The sequence below is a fragment of the Adiantum capillus-veneris genome, chromosome 16 (assembly GCF_014529385.1).
Source record: "Adiantum capillus-veneris isolate H3 chromosome 16, ASM1452938v2, whole genome shotgun sequence".
Lineage (NCBI taxonomy): Eukaryota > Viridiplantae > Streptophyta > Polypodiopsida > Polypodiales > Pteridaceae > Adiantum > Adiantum capillus-veneris.
This window is the reverse complement of record NC_140946.1, coordinates 154,203,256-154,228,888: the sequence shown is the minus strand read 5'-3', so window position 1 is coordinate 154,228,888 and position 25,633 is coordinate 154,203,256. Positions and strand designations below refer to the sequence as shown.

At 44.1% G+C, this 25,633-nt stretch overlaps 1 protein-coding gene across 9 annotated transcripts in view; it reads right to left on the bottom strand.

Annotated features, from left to right (window-relative positions):
- LOC147440095 (uncharacterized) overlaps window positions 1-23,741 on the bottom strand; it is an 81,363-nt gene extending 57,622 nt beyond the window's left edge. For 2 of the 9 annotated variants that reach the window (XM_086483845.1, XM_086483846.1), the window contains exon 1: window positions 23,537-23,736. In XM_086483845.1, coding sequence (XP_086339971.1) covers window positions 23,537-23,620 — 84 coding nt within the window. In that variant the 5' untranslated portion in view covers window positions 23,621-23,736. Of the gene's footprint in view, window positions 1-20,233; window positions 20,317-23,320; window positions 23,517-23,536 lie in introns of those variants that run through there. The other 7 variants (XM_086483843.1, XM_086483844.1, XM_086483842.1 and 4 more) reach the window with 7 other exon arrangements.
- Window positions 23,742-25,633: the final 1,892 nt, after the last annotated feature.

Genomic DNA, 25,633 nt, shown 5'->3' with positions numbered 1-25,633 from the left:
GGTTTGCAAGCGAAAGAAAACCTCAAGAACCTGAAGATCCTCAAGAACCCAAGAACCCAAGACCCACAAGAACCCAAGTTCCTCATGAAATTAAGAACCCAAGTTCCTCGTGAACTTAAGAACCTACAAGAACCCACGACTTCAGAATGATCATCACTCGAAGCGGACTGGATACTTCGCTTGGAGGTGATGAGCATGAGAGAGGCGAAGAAGAATTTTCCCCACCAGGAGGTTTTTATGGCCCTTCCCCATCTACGACAAAGATTGCACTAACTCCTATGGAGGAGTTGAAGCAGTTGTCTATGGAAAGAAAGTTAGAACGCGAAGAAAGAAAAGCACAAAGAGAAGCAGAAAGAAATGCCTACGAAGAAGACATGGCAGCCATAGAACGTAATTACGACTTGCAAGAAAAAGAAAGTCAAGCACGATTTGATCGCGAGAACAAAGCAATAGTGCGAGAGATGTTGCGACTCTTTTCTCAAATGCAGGCACAGATTCAACAGGATCAGGAAAAGGAGACTCTCTCAGTCTCTTCTTCTCCAAAGCAAGACACAAAGGATTTGCATGATTGTGTGAACCATGATGATGATTTGAATGATATTGCTAAGCATGATGATTTGGATGCCAATGACAAGCATGATGATTTGCATGATCAAGATGTGATTTCTCACAAGCATGATGAGTTGCATGAAGATGATGTGATTGTTCACAACGATGATGTGTTAGTGGATGCTTTTTCTAGCGACGCTAATGTTAGGTGCAGCGGAATGATTGTTTGCGCTTTGCTCAAGATGAGTGCTCCGAATTGTGCTCAAGGTTCCTTTTGTTCTAATGGAGGATAGAGCCTTCCGTTCTTAATGAGAGAATGCTATGATCACAAACAAAGTGAATGGACACTGTGCATGCAAGTGTATGAGACTGAGAGATAGAGAGAGAAGAGAACTACGACACCAGAGACGTAAAACCCTCTTCCGAAGGCCCCACTCTCGCGATGAGAGTGTTCTACTTATGATTGCACAATCTGGTACAATCGGAATGCGCGTGACTGATGCAAGTCTAAGCTATGTCGACGATGACGACGGTGATGACGAAGTCGACCAAAGGGCTGAAATCTGCAATCTTTCTACTGCTGTCCAAAAACGCTATGGGCTGAAATTTGCAAATCTTCTATTTGCTGAATTTTGACTCTATGTCGATGACGATGATGCGACGACAACGCGCTCAAAATGCAGATGCTGAAATCTGCGTTTTCCGGGCTGAAACTGTAAACCTTGCAGAAACAGAACGTGCGGCAAGGAATTGTTGCGGGAAGGTGAGATCAACGAGGTTCGGGACTTGATCTGCGATGTCTTAACTCCTGAAAACTGAAAACGCTAATGGTCCTTGACTTTCCGTCGCGATGATCTGCAAAAACGCTGAGGTTGTGTTGCAAATCAAAAACGCTGGGGGCTGAAATTGGTCTTTCTGTCGCCGTGGTTCTGCAAATGCAAAAATGCTAGGCTGATCTGCTGGGGTCTTGTCCAAAAACGCTAGCCAAGCTGTTGTGAAGCAAAAACGCTAGAAGTCCTTGGGTTATGCTGAGAAGATGCCTGTTGAGCAAGGTGCTCCTGCTGCCTCTTCTGCCAAATAGTGCTAGCTCTAGTTTGCTTATATACAAACTAGCAAAATTGCCCTACCTACTTTTGTTGGAAAGTCACCTAATAATAATAAGTGAAAAATGTCAAAAATAGGGAAAATAGGCTAATCCTCTGGAAAAATCCCCTAACTGATTCTAATGAATTCTGATGGAAATGCTTATGATCATGCTGTGTGCAACCAGAGGATATGCATCTACACTAAGTGACTGAGCATGCACGGTCTACGAATAGACTCACAAAAGTGTCAAATCACTTCTAATCTAGATTGACTAGACTGACTGAACCTTGATCATGTTGTAGCTTGTCCACAGACATATAGGGTTGGATGTGTCACGTGACATCCCCTCCTTTTCAAAGTGAGGTACTGGTACCGAACTGTATGGCGTCGAGGGAGATCGCCAATAGCATCCGGAATCCTGGAAGGGACTCTTCGCCGGCCCACTCTGATGTGTGGGTCGTGCGATACTTGAACTTCATAAAGGTCTGCAACGCTTGCTTCTTTGGGCCGCGCCGAAAGCAACACAAAGTCTTCTGTAGCTCCTTCAATGCTTCAACTTCGTCGAGAGTCATGCTTCTTTCTTCTTCAAGAATTTCCATGGCTGAAAATTCCTGAAACGATTTCCAACACAAAACCATGAACATACCCATTCCATGTAAAGTGAATGAAAAAATATTGTCGTCCTCAAAGACTGTGCATGCAATGTAAATGAACCAATAGATGGAATGCCAAACCGTTCACCACATACACGCAAACAATGAGATCGAAGCTTTCTCTTATGATCTAGAGCAATCAACTGTGGCAAAACACAATGGAAATGCCCACGCTTGGTGCTCATACTTTCATGTGCTCATTCGGAAACTGTGTCATGCCAAGGAAGAGACATGGAATGTGACTTCCTGACATACATACTTTTCAGCTTTTCATGAAAATTCCGCATACATTTGTGCTTATTCAGGAGTGAAACATGCTCAACATACAATATGTCATGCCTAGGAAAAGGGATCACATAACGACGCTGACTAAAATACAGGAAACGATCACGAATGAAACACTCGAACAATGTGTGTGTATCAATCATGCGAACACATAATGCTTCCTGTGATGGTTCTTTGGACCTAGGCTCGAGAGCCAAGATCGCGTCTTCCTGAATGATCAATTCGATCAATCATGCGAACACATAATGCTTCCTGTGATGGTTCTTTGGACCTAGACTCGAAAGCCAAGATCGGTTCTTCGTGATTGATCGAATCTGCAACGAGGTTAGCTTTGCTAGAAAAAACATCCACTAACACATCATCCTTGTGAATAATCACATCATCTTCATGCAACTCATCATGCTTGTCAAAAATCACATCTTGATCATGCAAATCATAATGCTTGTGAGAAATCACATCTTGATCATGCAAATCATCATGCTTGTCATTGTCATCCAAATCATTATGCAAATCATTGGCATCCAAATCATCATGCTTATCAATGTCATTCAAATCATCATGCAAATCATTGTCAATCAAATCATCATCATGTTTCATACAATCATGCAAATCCTATGTATCATGCTTTGGAGAAGAAGAGACTGAGAGAGTCTCCTTTCCCCAAATCTCTTGCATCTGTGCCTAAACTTGAGAATAGAGTCACCAGAACTCTTTGTTTTGTCGATCTCTCTGTTCTTGTATTGCTTTGTTCTCTGCTTGTCTTTCTTTGTTCTCACGATCAAATTTGGCTTGACTTTCTTTTTCTTCCAAGTCGTACTAACGCTGTATGGCTGCCATTCCTTCTTTGTATTCACAATCTATGGCTGCCCTTTGTTCTTCGTAGGCCTTTCTTTCTGCTTTTCTTTCTTCACGTTCTAATTGTCTTTCCTTAAACAACTGCTTCAACTCCTCCATAGGAGTTAGTGCAATCTTTGTCGTAGATGGGGAAGGGTCAGAAAAACCTCCTGGTGGGGAAAATTCTTCTTCGCCTCTCTCATGCTCATCACCTCCAAGCGAAGTATCCATTCCGCTTCGAGTGATGCCATTCTGAAGTCGTGGGTTCTTGTGGGTTCTTAAGTTCATGAGGAACTTGGATTCTTGCGGGTCTTGAGGTGCTTGAGTTCTTGAGGGTCTTGAGGTTCTTGAGGTTTTCTTTCGCTTGTAAACTGTGTTTGAGAAGGATCTTCTCTTAACCCGAGTTCTACTCCTTTCCGCAGGCGCACCCCTTGGCGGCCTTGCGCTCACACCAAGGTTGCTTTTTTCCACCTCACGTTGATTGGCCGGCCGCTAAGTGCACGGTCCGTTCTCAATGAGTGAAAAGAGACAAAAGGGGAGGCTGAACAAGCCCTTCTTTCTCGGGATTCTTGTCACTCTTCAAAAAACACGATTAGGAATCGACACGCCCAAGCGAACTTTGGTTCGTGCGACCGCAACAAGCAAAAGAAAATCTTTTGGTTCTTGTGGTTCTTTCCTTAAGTGATACAGAACATTGCCAAAGCTCTGATACCAATGTTAGGTGCAGCGGAATGATTATTTGCGCTTTGCTCAAGATGAGTGCTCCGAACTGTGCTCAAGGTTCCTTTTGTTCTTATGGAGGGTAGAGCCTTCCGTTCTTAATGAGAGAATGCTATGATCACAAACAAAGTGAATGGACACTGTGCGTGCAAGTGTATAAGACTGAGAGATAGAGAGAGAAGAGAACTACGACACCAGAGACGTTGTAAAACCCTCCTTCGAAGGCCCCACTCTCATCGGTGAGAGTGTTCTACTTATGATTGCACAATCTGGTACAATCGGAATGCACGTGACTGATGCAAGTCTAGGCTATGTCGGCGATGACGACGGTGATGACAAAGTCGACCCAAGGGCTGAAATCTGCAATCTTTCTACTGCTGTCCAAAAACGCTATGGGCTGAAATCTGCAAATCTTCTATCTGTTGAATTTTGACTCTATGTCGATGACGACGATGCGACGACAACGCGCTCAAAATGCAGATGCTGAAATCTGCGTTTTCCGGGGTGAAACTGTAAACCTTGCAGAAACAGAACGTGCGGCAAGGAATTGCTGTGGGAAGGTGAGATCTGCAAGGTTCGAGACTTGATCTGCGATGTCTAACTGCTAAAAACTGAAAACGCTAATCGTCTTTGACTTTCCGTCGCGATGATTTGCAACAACGCCGAGGTTGTGCTACAAATCAAAAACGCTAGGGGCTGAAGTTGGTCTTTCTGTCGCCGTGGTTCTGCAAATGCAAAAACGCTAGGCTAATCTGCTGTGGTCTTGTCCAAAAATGCTAGCCAAGCTGTTGTGAAGCAAAAACGCTAGAAGTTGCCTGTTGAGCAAGGTGCTCCTGCTGCCTCTTCTGCCAAATAGTGCTAGCTCTAGTTTGCTTATATACAAACTAGCAAAATTGCCCTACCTACTTTTGTTGGAAAGTCACCTAAAAATAATAAGTGAAAAATGTCAAAAATAGGAAAAATAGGCTAAATGCACTCGAAAAATCCCCTAACTGATTCTAATGAATTCTGATGGGAATGCTTATGATCATGCTGTGTGCAACCAGAGGATATGCATCTACACTAAGTGATTGGGCATGCACGGTCTACGAATAGACTCACAAAAGTGTCAGATCACTTCTAATCTAGACTGACTGGACTGACTAAACCCTGATCATGTTGTAGCTTGTCCACAGACACATAGAGTTGGATGTGTCACGTGACAGCTAACCTCGTTGTAGATTCGATCAATCACGAAGAACCGATCTTGGCTTTCGAGTCGAGGTCCAAAGAACCCCCACAGGACGATTCGATCATTCAGGCAGAACCGATCTTGGCCCTCGAGCCTAGGTCCAAAGAACCCTCACAAGAAGTATTATGTGTTCGCATGATTGATACGCACGCATTGTTCGAGTGTTTCATTCGTGATCGTTTCCTGTATTTTAGTCAGCGTCTTTATGTGATCCCTTTTATTAGGCATGACATATTGTACGTTGAGCATGCTTCTCTCATGGATGAGCACGAATATATGCGGATTTTTCGTGAAAAGCTGAAAAGTATGTATGTAAGGAAGTCACATTTTATGTCTCTTCCTTGGCATGACACATTCGTAGAACGAGCACATGAAAGTATGAGCACCAAGTATGTGCATTTCCATTGTGAATTGCCAAAGCTGATTGCTCTAGATCATAAGAAAAAGATTCGATGTCATTGTTTGCATGTGTTTAATGAACGGTTTGACACTCCGTCTCTATGTTCATCTACATTGCATACACAGTCTTTAGCTAAGACAAGATTTTTTCCACTAACTTTACATGGAATAGGTATGTTCATGGTTTTGTGTTGGAAATGGGTTCAGGAATTTTCAGCCATGGAGATTCTTGAAGACAAAAGAAGCATGACACTCGACGAAGTTGAAGCAAGGAAGGAGCCACAGAACACTTTGTGTCGCTTTCGGCCAATCCAAAGAAGCAAGCGTTGCAGACCTTTATGAAGTTCAAGTATCGCACGACCCACACATCAGAGTGGGCCGGCGACGAGTCCCTTCCAGGATTCCGGATGCTATTGGCGATCTCCCACGCCATACAGTTCGGTACCAGTACCTCACTTTGGAAAGGAGGGGATGTCACGTGACACATCCAACCCTCTGTGTCCGTGGACAAGCTACAGCACAATCAGAGTTCAATCAGTCCAGTCAGTCTAGATTTAGAAGTGATCTGGCACTTTTGTGAGTCTATTCGTAGACCGTGCATACCCAGTCACTTAGTATAGATGCATATCCTCTGGTTGCACGCAGCTTGATCATAAGCATTCCCATCAGAATCCATCAAAATCAATTAGGGAAATTTTCCAATGCATTTAGCCTATTTTCCTTATTTTTGACATTTTCAATTATTATTTTTAAGTGACTTTCCAACAAAAGTAGGTAGGGCAATTTTGATAAGTTAATATATAAGTAAACCCAAGTTAGCACTAAATAGCAGAAGAGGCAGCAGGAGCTCCCCGCTCAACAGGCATCTTCTTAGCAGGAACCCCTCAAGACCACAAGCACCTGGCGTTTGCAGGTTGCCTCATCGCCAACACACATTCAGCCTAGCGTTTTCAGTTTCCTCCATCACCCATAGCCTCTTGCGTTTTCAAGCATTGCATGTGTCGCCAGCAATACCAGATCCTTAGCGGTTGCATCAACATTCACTAACGCCAGCAGCAGTCCCAGATTTGCATAGCGTTTTCACTAACGCTAGCAGGCAGCCCAGCGTTTTTGGTTTTCAGCCCATTTGCAGCAGTTGGTTCAGCGTTTTCAGCAGGCATTAGAAGCAGCAGATTCAGCCCTAGTTGGATGCAGAAGAACCCCCATTTTCAGCCCATAAAAACGCAGCCAAAACAGTCATTTTCAGCCACCGAAACAGCCCCGAAATTCAGCAGATAGAAGATCACAGATTTCAGCCTTAAAGTCGTCGTCGTCGTCACCGGCATAGTCCCAAGTTGCATTAGTCCATTGCATCCGCATTGTACCACTTTGTGCAATCAATAAGTAGACCACTCTCGCCGACGAGAGTGGGGCCTTCGGAGGAGGGTTTTACAACGTCTCTGGTGTCGTATCTCTCTCTCTCTATCTCTCAGTCTCATACACTTGCACGCACAGTGTCCATTCACTTTGTTGTGATCATAGCACTTTCTCATTAAGAACGGAAGGCTCTACCTTCCATAAGAACAAAAGGAACCTTGAGCACAGTTCGGAGCACTCATCTTGAGCAAAGCGAAAACAATCATTCCGCTGCACCTAACATAGAGTAGATGCATATCCTCTGGTTGCACCCAGCATGATCATCAGCATTACCATCAGAATCCATCGGGAGTATTTTCCAGTACACAGAATCTATTTTCCGTATTTTAGCCATTTTTCACTTATTATTTTTAAGTGACTTTTGTTGGGAACTGGGTAGGGCAAATTAACAGAGCTTGTATAAAAGAAACCTAGCGCTAGTGGAATCTGGCAAAAGAGGAAGGAGAGCACAGGCATCAAGTTGCAGCAGGCCCTTTGGAAAGCTTCTCAAGCAAGAACCCTCCCATAACCCCTAGCGTTTTCAACCTTGGATTGCTGGCGTTTCCAGCCTTGACAAATACCAGCAGATCAGCGTTTTCCAAGCAGCAGATCAGCGTTTTGCAGCCAGCAGATACAACGTTTTTTCAGCAAGCAGATTTCAGCATTTAGCCTCAGATCAGCCCCGTCATCGTCGACAGTTACAGATTCGCAAAGCATTCAGTTTTCAGCCTAGTCTCACATCGTCGTCTCCGACTAGAACCACATCGCATTGTAGCGTCAAGAATTTGCATCAGCATCTTGTACCAGATTTGTGCAATCAATAGCATAGACTTCTCTCGCCATCAAGAGAGGGGCCCTTGGAGGAGGGTTTGACAACTTGTCTGGTGTCGTATTCTTCTCTCTATCTCTCAGTCTCAGTACTTTCATGCAGTGTTTACCCACTTGTTTGTGATCATTGCACTCTCTCACTAAAGGAAGGGAAGGCTCTCCCTTCCGTAAGTAAAAGGAAACCTTGAGCACAGTTCCGAGCACTCATCTTGAGCAAAGTTCAACATTCCCTTCCGCTGCACCTTACATCACAAGCCAAGTCTTGTCCTCATTGCATCTTCGGCTGCCACCCTTGACACCAAGGGCCCCCCTCTCTATTGCTAGAGAGGTATTTTCTTTAGATTGCACAAATCTGGTACAATGGTCTAGATGCAGTGGATTTGCCGACGATGTCGACGACTATGATGGCGACGATGAGGACGGGCAGAAATGCAAAAATGCTAAGGCTGATGTCACGTGACACATCCAACCCTATGTGTCCGTGGACAAGCTACAGCATAATCAGGGTTCAGTCAGTCCAGTCAGTCTAGATTAGAAGTCATCTGGCACTTTTGTGAGTCTATTCGTAGACCGTGCATGCCCAGTCACTGAGTGTAGATGCATATTCTCTAGTTGCACACAGCATGATCATCAGAATTCTCATCAGAATCCATTAGAATCACTTAGGGGAATTTTCCAGTTATTTTAGCCTATTTTTCCTATTTTTTACTTATTATTTTTAAGTGACTTTCCAACAAAAGTAGGTAGGGCAATTTTGCTAAGTTTGTATATAAGCAAACCCAAGTTAGCACTCAATGGCAGAAGAGGCAACAGGAGCTCCCGCTCAACAGGCACCTTCTCAACAAGAATCCCATCAGAACCCTGGCGTTTTGGTTTTCCCTCATCGCCCACACCCTCATTTGCCTAGCGTTTTATGTCCCTAGCAGATCTCCACCGCAAGCCGACATCAAGTCTAGCGTTTTGCTTCATTGGCATCACCCCTAGCCCCGGCGTGTCAGTCCCTTCATCGTCAGCACCCCCAGGAAGGCCAACGTTTTACTAATGCTACAACAACCCTCAGCGTTTTTGGTATTCAGCCCTTGTTGCAACAGATGCAGCAATGTTTTCAGCTTTGAAGACGATAGCAGATTCAGCCATAGCCACATGCAGAAGATCCCTATTTTCAGCCCTCAAAAATGCAGCCAAAACAGTCATTTTCAGCCACCGAAAACAGTCCCAGATTTTCAGCCATAGCGTGTTTATGGACAGCAGATAGAAGACCACAGATTTCAGCCCTAAAGTCGTCGTCGTCATCCCAGTTGTCGTCACCGACATAGCCCCAAGTTGCATCAGTCCATTGCATCGTCATTGTACCACTTTGTGCAATCAATAGTAGACCATTCTCGCCGACGACAGTGGGGCCTTCAGAGGAGAGTTTTACAACCTCTCTGGTGTCGTATGTCTCTTCTCTCTATCTCTCAGTCTCATACACTTGCACGCACAGTGTCCATTCACTTTGTTTGTGATCATAGCATTCTCTCATTAAGAACGAAAGGCTCTACCTTCCATAAGAACTAAAAGGAACCCTTGAGCACAGTTCGGAGCACTCATCTTGAGCAAAGCGCAAACAATCATTCCGCTGCACCTTATCTGGCTAAAAACTGAGGGCTGATCTGAGGCTGAAACTGAGACCGTGTCGGTGAGGACGACGGTGACCACAACTCGACAACGAAGCTTCAAAAACGCTGATCTGCTGAATTCTGCAAACGCTGATGAATTGGAAAACGCTGGCTGAATTCAACGATGGGGCGGGAATCTGCTATAGAAGAATGATATCTGTGAGGCTAAGGGCTGATCTGTAAGTGCAAAGGGCTGAAACCTGAAAACATTGGCCTGGTTTGCTGGTCTGGAATGCTGAAAACTGAAAACGCTAAGGATGATCTGCAAATTGCAAAAACGCCAAGTGCTAGAGGCTGAAAATGCTGGTTGTTTCCCTGCCGGTATTGCTGAGCCGAGACACTGCAAGTTCGAGAACTTCTTCTGCTGGTTCATGGCGCCCCCCTTCTCCTTATATAGTTGCCAAAGACTAGGTCGAGCAGTTGCTACCCAACCCCCACGACCTCATGATTGGCTAATCAAATAAATTAATTAAATAAAACATGCCTGGCAGAATTTGTACTGCAAGCTTGGGTTTATGCAATGGAAAATACTAGTGCTAGGTACTATCGGGTTGTGCAATCAGAGGGTATGCAACTACTCTAGTGCCTGGACATGCACGGCTTGTACACAAGCTCACAAAGGTGGCAGAACACTTCCTAGGCTGTCCTAAACCCTAGAACTGGGAGTAAGCTTGTCCACATGCACATAGGGTTAGATGTGCACGTGAGATCCCCTCTTTTTTTAAGTGAGGTACTAGTACCGAGCTGCATAGCTTCCTTGTAGTCATCCAACAACTCTGGGTAGTCTTTGAAAAAGTCTTCGTCCACCCAAACGGTTTCGAGGGTTCCTCGATCTTTGAACTTCAAGAAGTACTGTCGCACTTGTTTCTTTGAGCCATGGCGAAACCGATGCAACAAGACTTGCTCTGGCTCCATAACTTCGGCTTCATCTATAATTTCTGGTTCTTCTTCTTCATAAATGTCCTTCGGAGGTGTACCTTGAAACACTTTCAACCAAGAAACATGGAAACGTTGTGCATTGACCATGAGTTAGGTAACTGCAGTTTTATATAGACATCATTTATCTTTTTAATGATCGGAAATGGACCATACATTCTGAAAGACAACTTAGGACACTTCTTCCTGACTTGCTTAAGGCGTTGCTTCATGATCCTCAAATAGACCCAATCCCCTTCTTTGATAATAACATCATGACGATGCTTATTAGCCTGCCGTGAATAAGACTCCTGAGCCTTGCTTAGCCGAAGCTTCACACTCTCAATAATCTCCTCCAATGACTGACTCTCAGCATTGGCATCAAGCAATTGACTGACCAAACGAGTCAAAAGAGACTAGAACGGACAGCCAAATGCTGCCTCGTATAGAGTTCTACCAATGGCAGAGGAATAAGAGTCATTCAAAATTGCTTGGACTAACGGAAGATAGAGCTCCCAATGAGACTGTTGATCATGTACATAAGACTTTAGAACATCAAAAGCCAACTGATTGTAGATTTCTGTTTTACCATCTAACTGTGGATGAAAAGCAAAAGAAAAATTTAACTGTGTCCTTTCAAAGAGAGATCACCAAAAATTTGACGTGAACTTAACATCCATATCTGATACGATTGACTTTGGCAAACCACAGAGTGGGTACCAATCCTTAATGAACAACCGTGCTACATCTTGTGTGGTAATTGTGACCTTAGAAGGAATTAACATGCAAAATTTGTTAAAACGATCAACGATTGTTAAGCATTGTGTTCCTTGCATGCAAACTAGGTGAAAGATTAGTCACAAAATCCATAGAGATAACCTGCAAAGGTCCTTCGGGAATAGACGATGGCATCAAGAGACCTTGTTGCTTACCCCTAGGGCCTTTTACCTTTTGACAAATGGTGCACTGTGTGACATAATTAAACACATTCTTCCGCATTTTAGGCCAATAAAAGAATCTTTCTATTTTTTTCAAAGTGGTGTTCATTCCCCTGTGCCCACCCGTAAGAGAGTCATGAGCATCGTGCAATATGGTTGGCCTAAGAGAGGGCAACACACATAGACGGTGACGAAAATACAACAAACCTTCACGAATGAGATAGTTGCTAGGCCCTTGGGAAGCAAGAGCCTGCACATATTGCTTACCAAACTCAGAATCTGCAAACTGATTCTTCATGTTGTCGAAAGAGACACCCTGATGAATAGAAACTGTGGAGCTTGACTCAAGAGCCAAGATCTGTTCTTTGCGACTTAATGCATCTGCAAAAGGGTTAGTTTTTCCAGGAACATAATCAATCAAACCACCATGAGACCACCTTGCTTGGCGATCACTCCAATGTGCACTAGGCATAGACTGGAGCCACTTGAGGGCTTGATCATATATGCGGACTGTAAACTCTCTACCATAAAGAAAATGCTTCCAATGCTTGAGAGAATGAATAACAGACAGAATTTCCTTATCATAAACTGAATACTTCTTTTCTGCACTATTTAACTTCCGACTAAGAAATGCAACTGGGTGGCCATGCTGTTGAAGCACAGCTCTTATGGCAACTTTGCTCGTATCTGTCCATACCTCAAAGGGGTCATCCCAAGAGGCAACGATGAGACACAGTGCTTCTGTCATCGCAACCTTGAGAGCTTCAAAAGCCTCAACGACTGCTTCGGGCAAAACAACATGCTGATGGTGACTTTTCACCCCTTTCAAAACATTTTTCATTGGTACGGCAATGCGTGCAAAATTCTCTATGTGTGAATTATATGTATAACATAGACCAAGAAAAGAACGCACATCATATGCAATTCTTGGCAAATGCCAATTACGAACCTGTTCTACCTTTGTGGGACCTAGCTTGACACCTTCTGCAGAAAGGATATAACCCAGATAAGTAACTTCAGTTAGATAAAAATCAGACTTCTTAGCTGCAATGTACAACTGACACTCATCCAAACGAGCTAAAACCTTTTCTACATCCTTTCGTGTTGTTCCCATGATGCAAAGAATATAAGAATGTCATCAAGAACGATACACACATGCCAATCATATCACCAAAACGACCTACCATGATACGGTTGAATGTACCCACAACGCCTGTCAATCCAAAAGGCATAACCACATGTTCCCATTGCCTTCCACTGTGCAAGAGGCAGTCTTGTAGATGTCGCTTTTGAATACCCTTACCTGATGATACCCACTTTTGAGATCGCCCTTACTAAAGACCTTTGCCCCATTGAGTATATCGAGGATAAACTCAATACGAGGCATCGGAAACTTGTTCTTGACGGTCATTTTGTTTAATGTTGTCATGAGAACGTGGCAATTGCTAACTTGAGTTGTTGGTTTCTTTCCGATGATTTTTGTTTAATTTTTGGGACCCTCTTTTTGAAGTTGCAAATGGTTGGACATTGTATGGCCAATGTGAAAAAGTAGTTTCACCCGCAGATGGAAAGTCGGTCGACACTCGAATTCGAGTAGTAATAGGGTGTCTAGGCTCAGTTCAAAGTCATTTAGGTCCCCTCGCCGCACTTAATAAGTTGGTGGATGCTAGGAAATTAACTCAAATGAGCCACAATGACAAGGTGGGGTCACCCAGAGAAAATCACGCGAGAACTGGGCTACATTGCATTTTTGGACGTGGTCCCAGTGGTGAAAGATGGTTACATGACCAGTGAGAGTCCAATGGAAGCATCTCCTAAACTTTAAGGAACTGCTATTTTGGGCCACAAAATTTGTTCGCGTCATTAGCTTCAAAATGACAAGGGGAACATTTTATTACTCTGCTGCAAAGTCAACTAAGCAACCAGTTGAGAGATTTTTAAGCGGGAAGCCCAATGCGGAGAAATTGCATGCATGAGTACCAAGTGGTACTTTTTGACCAATTTACCAAGTCTGGGAGAACAGAACTCGTAACTGACTTTTTGGAGCAGTTTTGGAGGCTGATAACTCTAATTTTCAGCCATTTCTCTGCAATTTTTAGCTTCCCTTGACTTCACCTAGGACCAAGGAGCTCATTTTCAGTATTGAAAGGAATCAAATGCATGTTTGCAAGGCTGTTTTGTTGCGTTTTCAGCAATACGCGGGTTTCGGCAGCCATGGAACTCTTCCCCTTTTGCATCTATTTGTTCACACATGCATTACAGGTCAAGCACAGAAGAGGGAGCGCTCGATTTATGCTTGGGGGATGCTTCACTGAGAACCTGTCACAAGCTAAGAGCTACTGTGTGCAAGCTTTACCTCTCATGTACAGTGTAGTGCAAGAAGTGATGTCCTGCACACTCTACACTGCTCTCTCTCTTCCCTATGTGCAATAATGTGATGCCCCACAAGAGGGCTCTTCATTTGACCTATGTACAGTTGTGTGGTCTTATGCTTCTGTGCCGAGGCAAGAGCCTCTTTGAGCAGGAACAGGAGTAGCTAACTGCTCCTCCAAAAGCAGGCACCGGTGAGGGTGATAACCTCACCTTACAAGTGCATTTTTAGCGTTAGTTATGCGTTGTTTTTGGACTGTTTTGAAGCCATATGGATGCCAGAAGCATTGGGAACAGTGTCCCACTATTAGAGGACAGTTTCGGGACTGTTTAGGACTGAAAACAGGGTAGAAACCAGTAAATACAGCGAGCTGTAATTGCTGATTTTGGGCTGAAAACAGAGGGTTAAATTCCATGGAAGTGAGTTCCACCAAGGGGATTTGTTCAAGGCGAGTTTTGGGGCCGTTATGCTCCCAAAATTTTGCCAGAACAAGTGTAATCTAGTTGGATAAAGGTGAAGATCCCCAGGACTAGTTTTGTAACTTCACCCTCTAAAGAAATAAAGAAATACCGAAAGGGACGCCAACTTTTGGAACCTACAGGTTATCCACGTCTGCTCGGAGCATTCTAGCTTCCGAGTCGTGTGTGCTTTGAAGTGTTAATTCCCATTACAGGTTCCATCTGCAAGGTTTCTCTGGGTGTGTTAAAGCTTAAAGTTTCGGGTGAAAGCCAAAGTCCACCGCCCTACGGGCCGGTTTCATGGTTCTATTGCCGGGACAGAATCCCTTTTTTCTCAAAAAGTGAGCCTCGGTTGGTTTTTGAGCAAAGACACAAAGCACAAGAACTTGGAATTACACTATGGCTAAAAGGACGGAAGACACCAGGGAAGAGGGTTCCTCTTCATAAGACAGACAGGAAATTCCACATGTTCCTACATAACCTTTTCAACATTCGCCCTGCCAAAAAGTGGTCAAATTAGAGTTGATTTTCTGCTGCATTTTTAGGGTTTGCAAGTATGAACCAAGACGAGATAGGGTGTAAGGTGCAGCAGAAGTGAATGTTGAACTTTGCTCAAGATGAGTGCTCCGAACTGTGCTCAAGGGTTCCATTTACTTACGGAAGGGAGAGCCTTCTGTGTCACGTGACACATCCAACCCTATGTGTCCGTGGACAAGCTACAGCGTGACCAGGGTTCCGTTCAGTCAAGTCAGTCTAGAATAGGAAGTGATCTGGCACTTTTGTGAGTCTGTTCGCAAACCGTGCATGTCCAGACACTTAGATTTGATGCATATCCTTTGGTTGCACACAACATGACCATCAGATTCCAATCAGAACCCATCAGAAGCATTTTTACAGTGCATAGACCTATTTTCCCTATTTTTGACATTTTTCACTTATTATTTTTAAGTGACTTTTGTTGGAAAGTAGGAAGAGCAATTTTGTTGAGTTTGTATATAAGGAAACCAGAGCTATCGCTTTCTGGCAGAAGAGGGAGCAGGAGCACAAGCTCAACAGGCAACTTCTCAGCAGAACCCCCAAGAGGCCTAGCGTTTTTGCATCACAACAGAAGGCTGGCGTTTTTGGACCAGATCAGCCAGTGTTTTTGCATTGGCAACAGCTTGGCGACAGCAAGAAGCAAAAGACTCCTAGCGTTAGCACATTTCCACCGCAAGTCGGATTTTCAGCCCTAGCGTTTTTGCATCTGCCAGGCAATTCAGCGTTTTGCAGATCTACCGCGACGAAACCAACACAAGCACCAGCATTTTCAGTTTTCAGCACTTAGATATCGCAGAACAAGTCCCGAACCTCGCAGATCTCACCTTCCCGCAACAGATCCTCGCCGCACGGTGAAATCAGCTAAGTTTGCAGATTCAGCCCAAAAAACGCAGATTTCAGCATCTGCGTTTTCAGCGCGTCGTCGTCATCAACATCGTCACCGACATAGAGTCAGAATTCAGTAGATAAGATTGGCAGATTTCAGCCATTAGCATTTTCAGATTTCAGCCCGTCTCGTCGTCGTCCTCATCGTCGTCGACATCGTTGGCAAGTCCAAGCATTGTAGAGATTTGTGCAATCAATAGTAGACCACTCTCCCCATAGAGAGTGGGGCCCTTGGAGGAGGGTTTGACAACATCTCTGGTGTCGTATTCTCTTCTCTCTCTCTCAGTCTCATGCACTTCCATTCACTGTGTCCATTCACTTTGTTTGTGTCCATTGCACTCTCTCACTAAAGGAATGGAAGGCTCTCCCTTCCATAAGAACAAAAGAAACCTTGAGCACAGTTCGGAGCACTCATCTTGAGCAAAGTTCAACATTCATTCCACTGCACCTTACATTGGTATCAGAGCTTTGGCAGTGTTCTGTATCACTCAAGGAAAGAACCACAAGAACAACAGATTTTTTTTTTTGCTTGTTGCGGTCACACGAATCCAAGTTTGCTTGGGCGTGTCGATTCCTAATCGTGTTTTTGAAGAGTGACAAGAAACCCAAGAAAGAAGGGCTCATCCAGCCTCCCTTGTGCCTCTTTTCACTCATTGAGAGCAGACCGTGCACTTAGCGGCCGGCCAATCGACGTGAGGTGGGAAAAAGCAACCTTGGTGTGAGCGCAAGGCCGCCAAGGGGTACGCCCGCGGAAAAGAGCAAAGCTCGGGTGAAGAGAAGATCCTTCTCGAACACAGATTGCAAGCGAAAGAAGAACCTAAAGACCCTCAAGAACTCAAGACTCACAAGAACCCAAGTTCCTCGTGAACTTAAGAACCCAAGACCACAAGAACCCACGACTTCAGTGGATGGTTATCACTCGAAGCGGAATGGATACTGCGCTTGGAGGTGATGAGCATGAGAGAGACGAAGAAGAATTTTCCCCACCAGGAGGTTTTTCCGACCCTCCCCCTTCCCCATCTATGCCAAGGATTGCACTAACTCCTATGGAGGAGTTGGAGCAATTGTTTATGGAAAGGAAGTTAGAACGCGAAGCAAGGAAGTTAGAACGAGAAGAAAGAATGGCAGCCATAACGCGTGAACGCGAAGAAAGAAGGGCAGCCATAGAGCGTGAGCGCGAGCAAGCACACTTGGAGACCAAAGCAAGAAGAGCCGAAATGGAGCGTGAGCGCAACGAAAGGAAAGCCGCATTGGTTCTATTTTTTTCTAATGTGCATGTCACGTGACACATCCAACCCTATGTGTCCGTGGACAAGCTACAGCATGATCAGGGTTCACTCAGTCAAGTCAGTCTAGATTAGAAGTGATCTGGCACTTTTGTGAGTCTATTCGTAGACCGTGCATGCCCTGTCACTTAGCATAGATGCATATCCTCTCGTTGCACACAGCATGATCATCAATATTTCCTTTAGAATCCATCAGATTCAGTTAGGGAAATTTTCAAGTGCATTTAGCCTATTTTCCCTATTTTTGGTATTTTTAACTTATTATTTTTAAGTGACTTTCAAACAAAAGTAGGTAGGGCAATTTTGCTAAGTTAATATATAAGCAAACCCAAGTTAGCACTTTTTGGCAGAAGAGGCAGCAAGAGCACATGCTCAACAGGCACCTTCTCAGCGGAACCCCTGCAGAAACCCCCAAGTGACCTAGCGTTTTTGCTCCCAAGCAACAGCCTAGAGTTTTTGGATCAGACCACCGCAGATCAGCCAGCGTTTTGCATTTGCAGAGCCACGACGACAAGAACCCAGCAGATCAGCCTAGCGTTTTTGCATCTGCAGAATCCCGGCGACAGAAACACTAGAATTCAGCCGTAGCGTTTTTGGTTGCAGATCACCCCCCGCGTTTTGCACCTTCATCGCGACGGAAAGTCAAGGAACACCAGCGTTTTCAGTTTTCAGCAGTTAGACATCGCAGATCAAGTCCCGAACCTCGCAGATCTCACCTTCCCGCAGCAGGTCCTCGCCGCACGGTCAGTTTCCGCAAAGTTTACAGTTTCAGCCCTAAAAATGCAGATTTCAGCATCTGCGTTTTCAACGCGTCGTCGTCGCATCCTCGTCATCAACATCGTCACTGACATAGAGTCAGAATTCAGCAGATACAAGATTTGCAGATTTCAGCCCATAGCGTTTTTGGACAGCAGTAGAAAGATTGCAGATTTCAGCCATTAGGTCGACTTCGTCATCACCGTCGTCGTCATCGGTATAGCCTAGACTTGCATATGTCTCATGCATCACCATTGTACCAGATTGTGCAATCAATAAGTAGACCACCCTCGCCGACGAGAGTGGGGCCTTCGGAGGCGGGTTTTACGTCGTCTCTGGTGTCGTATCTCTCTTCTCTCTCTATCTCTCAGTCCCATACACTTGCACGCACAGAGTCCATTCACTTTGTTTGTGATCATAGCACTTTCCATTAAGAACGGAAGGCTCTCCCTTCCATAAGAACTAAAAGGAACCCTTGAGCCCAGTTCGGAGCACTCGTCTTGAGCAAAGCGCAAACAATCATTCCGCTGCACCTAACAGTGCAAGCGCAGCTTAAAGAGATTCGGGGAAAGGAGACTCTCTCAGTCTCTTCTTCTCCAAAGCATAACACACATGATTTGCATGATGATGATTTGAATGACAATGATAAGCATGAAGATTTGGATGACAATGACAAGCATGATGATTTGCATGATCAAGATGTGATTTCTCACAAGCATGATGATTTGCATGAAGATGATGTGATTGTTCACAAGGATGATGTGTTAGTTGATACTTTCTCTAGTGAAGCTAACCTCATTGCAGATTCGATCAATCACGAAGAACCGATCTTGGCTCTCGAGTTGAGGTCCAGAGAACCCCCACAGGAAGATTCAACCAATCAAGAAGAACCGATCTTGGCTTTCAAGCCTAGGTCCAAAGAACCCTCACATGAAGTACTATGTGTTCATATGATTAGTCAGCACGCAGTGTACGAGTGTTTCATTCATGATTATTTCCTGTATTTTAGTCGGCGTCTTTATGTGATCCCTTTTCCTAGGCATGACATATTGTACGTTGAGCATGTTTCACTCATGAATGAGCACGGATGTATGCGGATTATTCACGAAAAGCTGAAAAGTATGCATTCAAGAAATTCACATTCTAGGTCTCTTCCTTGGCACGACACAGCTGTAGCAAGAGCACAAGCAAGTATGAGCACCAAGCATGGGCATTTTCGTTGTGAATTGCCACAGTTGATTGATTTAGAAGGTTTTTGCAGCCATGGAACTCTTCCCCTTTGCATCTATTTGTTCACAGATGCATTACAGGTCAAGCGCAGAAGAGGGGGCGCTCGATTTATGCTGGGGGGATGCTTCATTGAAAACCTGTCACAGGTTAAGAGCTATTGTGTGCAAGCTTTCCCTCTCACATACAGTGTAGTGCAAGAAGTGATGAGTGATGTCCTGCACACTCTACACTGCTCTCTCTCTTCCCTACATGCAGTAATGTGATGCCCCACAAGAGAGCTCTTCATTTGACCTATGTACAATTGTGTGGTCTTATGCTTCTGTAAGAGCCTCTTTGAGCAGGAACAGGAGTAGCTTACTGCTATTCCAAAAGCAGGCACTGGTGAGGGTGATAACCTCACCTTACAAGTGCATTTTCAACATTGGTTATGTACTGTTTTTGGACTGTTTTGCAGCCGTATGGCTGCCAGAAGCATTGGGAACATTGTCCCACTGTTAGATGACAGTTTCGGAACTGTTTAGGGCTGAAAACAGGGTAAAAACCAGTAAATACAGCGAGCTGTAATTGCTGTTTTGGGGCTGAAAACAGAGGGTTTAAGTCCTTGGAAGTGAGTTCCAGCACAGGGATTTGTTCAGGGCGAGTTTTGGGGCCCTTATGCTGCCAAAATTTTGCCACAACAGGTGTAATCTAGTTGGATACAGATGAAGATCCCCAGGACTCTAGTTTTGTAACTTTACCCTCTAAAGGAATAAAGAAATACCGAAAGGGGCACCAGTTTTTGGGGCCTCCAGGTTGTCAGCATCTGCTCGGAGCATTCTAGCTTCCGAGCTATGTGTGCTTTGAAGTGTTAATTCCCGTTACAGGTTCCTTCTACAAGGTTTCTCTGTGTGATAAAGCTTAAAGTAAAGTTTCGGATGAAAGCCAAAGTCCACCGTCCTGCGCGCCAGTTTCAAATGCCCTGTAATCTACACACAAACGAGACGAACTATCTCTCTTGTAGACAAAAAAAATAAGAGCAGCAAAAGGACTTACACTAGGACGTATGAACCCTTTTGCCACCAATTTAGTGAATTGCTGCTCTAACTCTTCTTCTTGAGACTTGTTCAAACAGTAATCCGTGAGTTCTATGCGATGGTCCCCCGACAGCTCGGGTGGAAGATGAGGCGAAAGATCATCCTACAAAAAGAAGTGCTCATACTTGGTAAACAAACCTAAATACCTTTCTGGAGCCTTTAGGGTCTGAGTTGCTGGAGAGGCATAAATGAATGCCGCTTGTGCTCCTCGTCATAATTCACGCTTTGCCTGCACATGAGAAATGTGAGGTAAAGAATAAAGACCCTCCTCACCACAAATGATCATGGGAGAGTCACCTTTCTCATGGTGCCTTGGAACGGTCATGAGAAGGGTGACTCTCCAATGCCAGTGTTTGGAACTCCATACATCATAGAAGCTCTTTTCATTTTGCATTGAGTGCATGCAAATATGGATGCAAGAATTTGTACAAGACGCAAAAATAAAATTTGTGCAAAATCATGTAAACTAAGTACATAACAGATGGAAACTTCATGATAATCCTTTGCTCCTCCCCTTGAGCTTGAGCTCATCACAGATGCCTTAATAGGCATGGCATACATAACATAAAGTTGTGCTTTGTGCTTATGTACACAAGGGCATGCTCGATGCTACGATTCAGTTAGAGAACTTTCAAACCACTTCCAGGTGGAGCAATACTTTGCCAAGTTCAAGGTGAAGCAATCCCTTTGGGTCAGCTCTTGGCCAACCCTTTTAAATTTTGCGGTGAGACAATGCCTTGCTAATTTTAAATCCAGTGTGGGAACCGGCTTGGAGGGTTTTTTTATATTTTATGCACCTTTTAATGTTTTTTAAAAAAACAGAGTTGCAAGCCTGGCCCCTGCGGTCGATGCTTTGCCAGAAATGGTGCAAGATGCCACGAAAGAAATGTCGCAAGCTAGGCTACACGCGGCGCCGTGCGTTGCTGTGAAGCACTGCTGTCGACAACGAAGGTGATGACGAGGCTCTGCACAGTTGGTGAGAGCTCTCACGTCGGTCAGTTTTGATAACGAAGCATATTGGTGATGGTGATGTGCCGTGTGTGCGAGAAATTGCACGGTATGCGCTACGACCATAGGCAATAAGTGCATTTGCAAGCAAAACGCAGCAGCAGCTGTTGATGATAACGACTTGGAGTCGCACAAAAAGCGTGAGTAAGCAGGTGTGTAGCCGATTGCAGAGCAAGTGGAGTAGCCTAGTAGATAGCAACTCGCGAGGTTGTTGGTGTGCGATAGGCGAGCTAGGGGAGCAGACAATGAGCAACGAGTTCTAGTCGAAGGGGTGCAGATTCAGTGTTCCTTGGTGAAGCTCCAGGTGGCTCAATACTGTCGAGCAAAGATGCAAAACAACGAGGATTTTAAATAATAAGACCCCCTTTTCAATTTTGGCTTTAAAAATTGGTTCCCACCGAATTGCTTTTCCAGTGCATTAAAAGACTCTGTCTTTAAGACCACACACACACACACGAAAGATGAGCTACTGCAGGAAAACAGACAAGCTTCAAAGGAAAAATCTTGTGCACTTCCACTTAGTGGCAATGAGGCTTAATCCCTCTCAAAATTATCGTACTTTGGCTCAATGGAAAACTCTCGGGACAAGCTACGCACACACACCGATAAATCAAGGCAATTTTTGTTCAAGTGAGGAGCAGCTTATTAATGCAAGATGAGCAGGAATAGACTTAATGTGATCACTTAAAATAAAAAAAAATAAGTAATGCAATTACATATATATACATAAATGCACTAATCATTGTGGATTATCAAGAAGGGTAGTGGTCCAAGGACTTAGTCCGAGAACGTACCCAATGCTTGGTAATCAAGCAATGATTAGAAGGATTAAAAAATATTAATCACTCTAATGGAAATGCTAATCACTGACACAGATGCATAATAACAAACCTGGTTAGCATAACCTGGAGCTCTGATACCACTTGATGGGAATGAGATCGTGCTAGCTAGGGTGGATGAAAGAGAAACATCGCGCACACAACTGAGTGTGTGTAGGCTAGATTATCTCTCAAGCGAATTAGGTTCCAAGATAGATTAACTTGGACTCATAAAAACAATCTTGAGTATTTGCTAACCCATCACAAGCTCACCATAAATAAGGGAGATGTAATGCAAATATGGAATGAGTTTTTTTATCCATGAAATGAACTTTAAGTAGCTCTACAACCTTTCACCAATACATGCGGGATAATTACACGCCTTCTCTCCTTGAGGATCATGCAATAGATTTGGTGCCAAGTTGTAGCCCACCAAATAGACCTCCCTACAGGATTAGTGCGAAAGAGATTATGAGCCAAGTAGAGGAGCTATTAGAAAAAGGGTTGATTCAACCTAGTTCTTCACCCTTTTGCTCTTCGATGCTCCTAGTGCCAAAGAAGGATGGCTCTTGGCACGTGTATTGATTACCGTGCGTTGAATAAGAAAACCATCAAGAACAGGTTTCCTATTCCAAGGATTGATGATATTCTTGATCACTTAGAGGGTGCAGCAATTTTCAGCAGGATAGATCTTAAGAGTGTGAAGTGATGGTATCAGGAAACTCTGTGGAAGGGATGGTAGCCATTTTTACAGATGGATCATGGCACAGATATCAGGATTTGTATTGAACACATAAATGGTATGCCAAAAATGGAACCCATTTGCCACAACATGTCTGGCAACCAAAATTGTGCAGGTAACTCACGAGAAGTAAATTCTATATAGTACTTCGGGACCTTGCATTTGTCCCCAAAAGCAACTAATGTAAAATCCTCATACCACAGATGCAAAAAAAATCAATTTGTCTCCGTAAGCCGGAGCAGCGCGGCTGGCGGCCCTAGAGGCAAGCTCATGTGGTGAGAGAACAACATTAAAAGCAAGAGCAAAGTCATGGGGCCGTGTTGATGCTCAGATTTGTTCTTTCATTATCCTCAACCATACACCATCGGTAATCAATCATATTTTGCATATGAAGGATGCAAAGGTCAACTTGCTTTTTTATATGATGGATTGTCTCCGATGAAGCGGATTTGCTTTGGAGGTGAAGTTGGGGACCCTAAGATGCCAAGCAGACAACGAGCTCCAGCAAAAGATACCTCATATAAGCAAGAAGAACAGTTCAGAAGACGTGGCCAAGGTTACACTGGTGGAGGAGAATGAGCAGGTCCTCTCTCTCTCTCTCTCTCTCTCTCACACACACACATGACAATCAGCAATAAGAATCTACCACAACCAGTCAAGAGTACCTTTCCTCAGTGAAGTGTTTTCCCACGCCATCCACAAGCAATCAGCTCTCTCTCTCTCTCTCTCTCTCTCTCTCTCTCTCTCTCTCTCCAGATGCGTGTTTGTGTCTGTGTCTGTGTCTGTGTGCGCGTGCGAGAGAGAGAGAGAGAGAGAGAGAGAGAGAGAGAGAGAGAGAGAGAGGATTCTGGCCAATCCGCGATGGAGAGAGAGCTCTGTACCTTTGAAAGCAAAGGACAGCGGGTTTCAGGTTTCTCGCTCAGTGCTCGCTTGTGGAGATGGCAGTGGGCAATGTCAGTGTCCATGCTACAGCGTCTCACCTATCCTCTTGCTTGCAGACCGCCGAAAATCTCGCCACCACCCACTGCTCGCAAAGAAAACTCCATTTTCTTGGCATTGTGAGGCCAAGTTAATGATTTCTGCCAAAATCTAAGGTTTATAACTAAACTGCCCGGCCTGCCCATTAGTGATGGTTTCCCTTTAAAAGGGGAAGTTATTTTGAAAATAGATTAAATTTAAAAAATTCGTGTGAAAATTGATTATTAAAAAAACCATCTTTTGAGATGATGAGGTTTTTCGCCTACTCCAAAGGGGAAGGCTTTAGTAACGCCTTCCCTTTTTGCTAATGAAAAAGGGAAGATTATTTTAAGGATCTGCATAAATTACTTTTGGATGAAAAAAATAGAAAATCTTCATTACAAAGCATACTGCAGACAAGCCTTTATGGAATTGGGTGATACTTTCAATAAATAAAAAACTCATGGGGATTTGTGAAAGATTTTGTTTCAAGATTCTTGACTCAAAGAATGAGTGGTGGGGATTTGTGAAAGATTTTTTTAAAGGTTGTTGACTCAAAGAATGGAGTGGCCGGTTTGGTGGCCTCGATTTTTATGAAGATGGTGCAGGTGTGGAGAGATGTGCTGGGTGAGGTTGACGAGCTCTCTCTCTCTTGGTTTGGTGGTCTCGATTTTTATGAAGATGGTGCAGGTGGTAGAAGGTGGAGCCAATTTCTCACATGTTCATAGATATTAATGGGTTGTTGGGTTTATTGGTGGACGCTGCCCGATCCAGCCCTCATCTGCTATATAAGTAGGGGTTAGGGACACCTATCAAGGGTATAGTGTATCTGTGAGTTGCCTCCTTAAGGGAAGGGGACTTCTACCATGGTCACATGAGGGGTCATCTCTCGTGTTTTCTCTCTCTCTCTCTCTCTCTCTCTCTCTCTCTCTCTCTCTCTCTCTCTCTCTCTCTCTCTCTCTCTCTCTCTCTCACAGCCGTTTTTTGACCTAGTAGACAGCAGTTCACTCTTTTGACCATAACTTGCTCATCCGAACTCCGATTTAGGTGATCTATAGCCTCAATCGAAGAGCACGAAGCCCTCTACGCATTGATGTAAAGACAGAATTTTTCTGTGTAATGGAAGGCTTTGCTGTAACAGCATCTCAGAACTGAAAAAACTGTCAAAACTTTGCGTTTTTGTTGCCGACTTGAAGGCAATGTCAGACAAAACTCGCAAGGGTGGAAAAGCCACACTCGCCATGGAGAATGATGCAAAATCTCCAAGGAATTTGGATGCTAATCCAACCACATCATCTACAACAACGGAAGCAATGATCATGGCTTACTTGATCTCGTTACAAGAAACCGTCAACAAACAAGGTGAAGAGTTGCGCGCACTTGCAATGGAGAATGGTACTTTAAGAGTTCTCGTTGTGGAGAATGAGCACCTCAAGAAGGTTCTTGAAATGCAAACAACACGCTTGATGCATCTTGAGAATGAAGTTCAAGAATGTAAACGCTCTCTTGTAGACATGAATGTATTGAAAGAGCGCTTGAGCAAAGTTGAGAGTGATCATGTATTGAAAGAGGAAACAATAGATACAATACGACATGATGTATGTGAGATGAGAAATGCATCCAAATCATGGGCTGATATATGTAAGGATAATGTGGTTTCTACATCTCCAATCACGCAAGCCGTTGTCCAAGCAAAGAATGTAGAAAATGTGGACACTCAAGAATCAGACGAACGACAAAAACGCTCAAAGAACATCGTCATTCGTGGAATCAAGGAGGAAAGCATGGAAACACCCCAATCTCTTACAGTTGCTATTGAAGAGTTTTTTGCTACACACTTTGGCATGTCAGGAATCATGGCTTATGGTGCACATCGAGTTGGAAAACAAGGAGTCCCTTGCTCAGGAGAAAGACCTATTGTATGTACCATGGCTGATGAGGTAAAGAGAAAGATCATCCTTGACAATGCTTGGATCTACCTCAAAGGAACAGGTTGTAATGTATATGAGGATCACACTCTT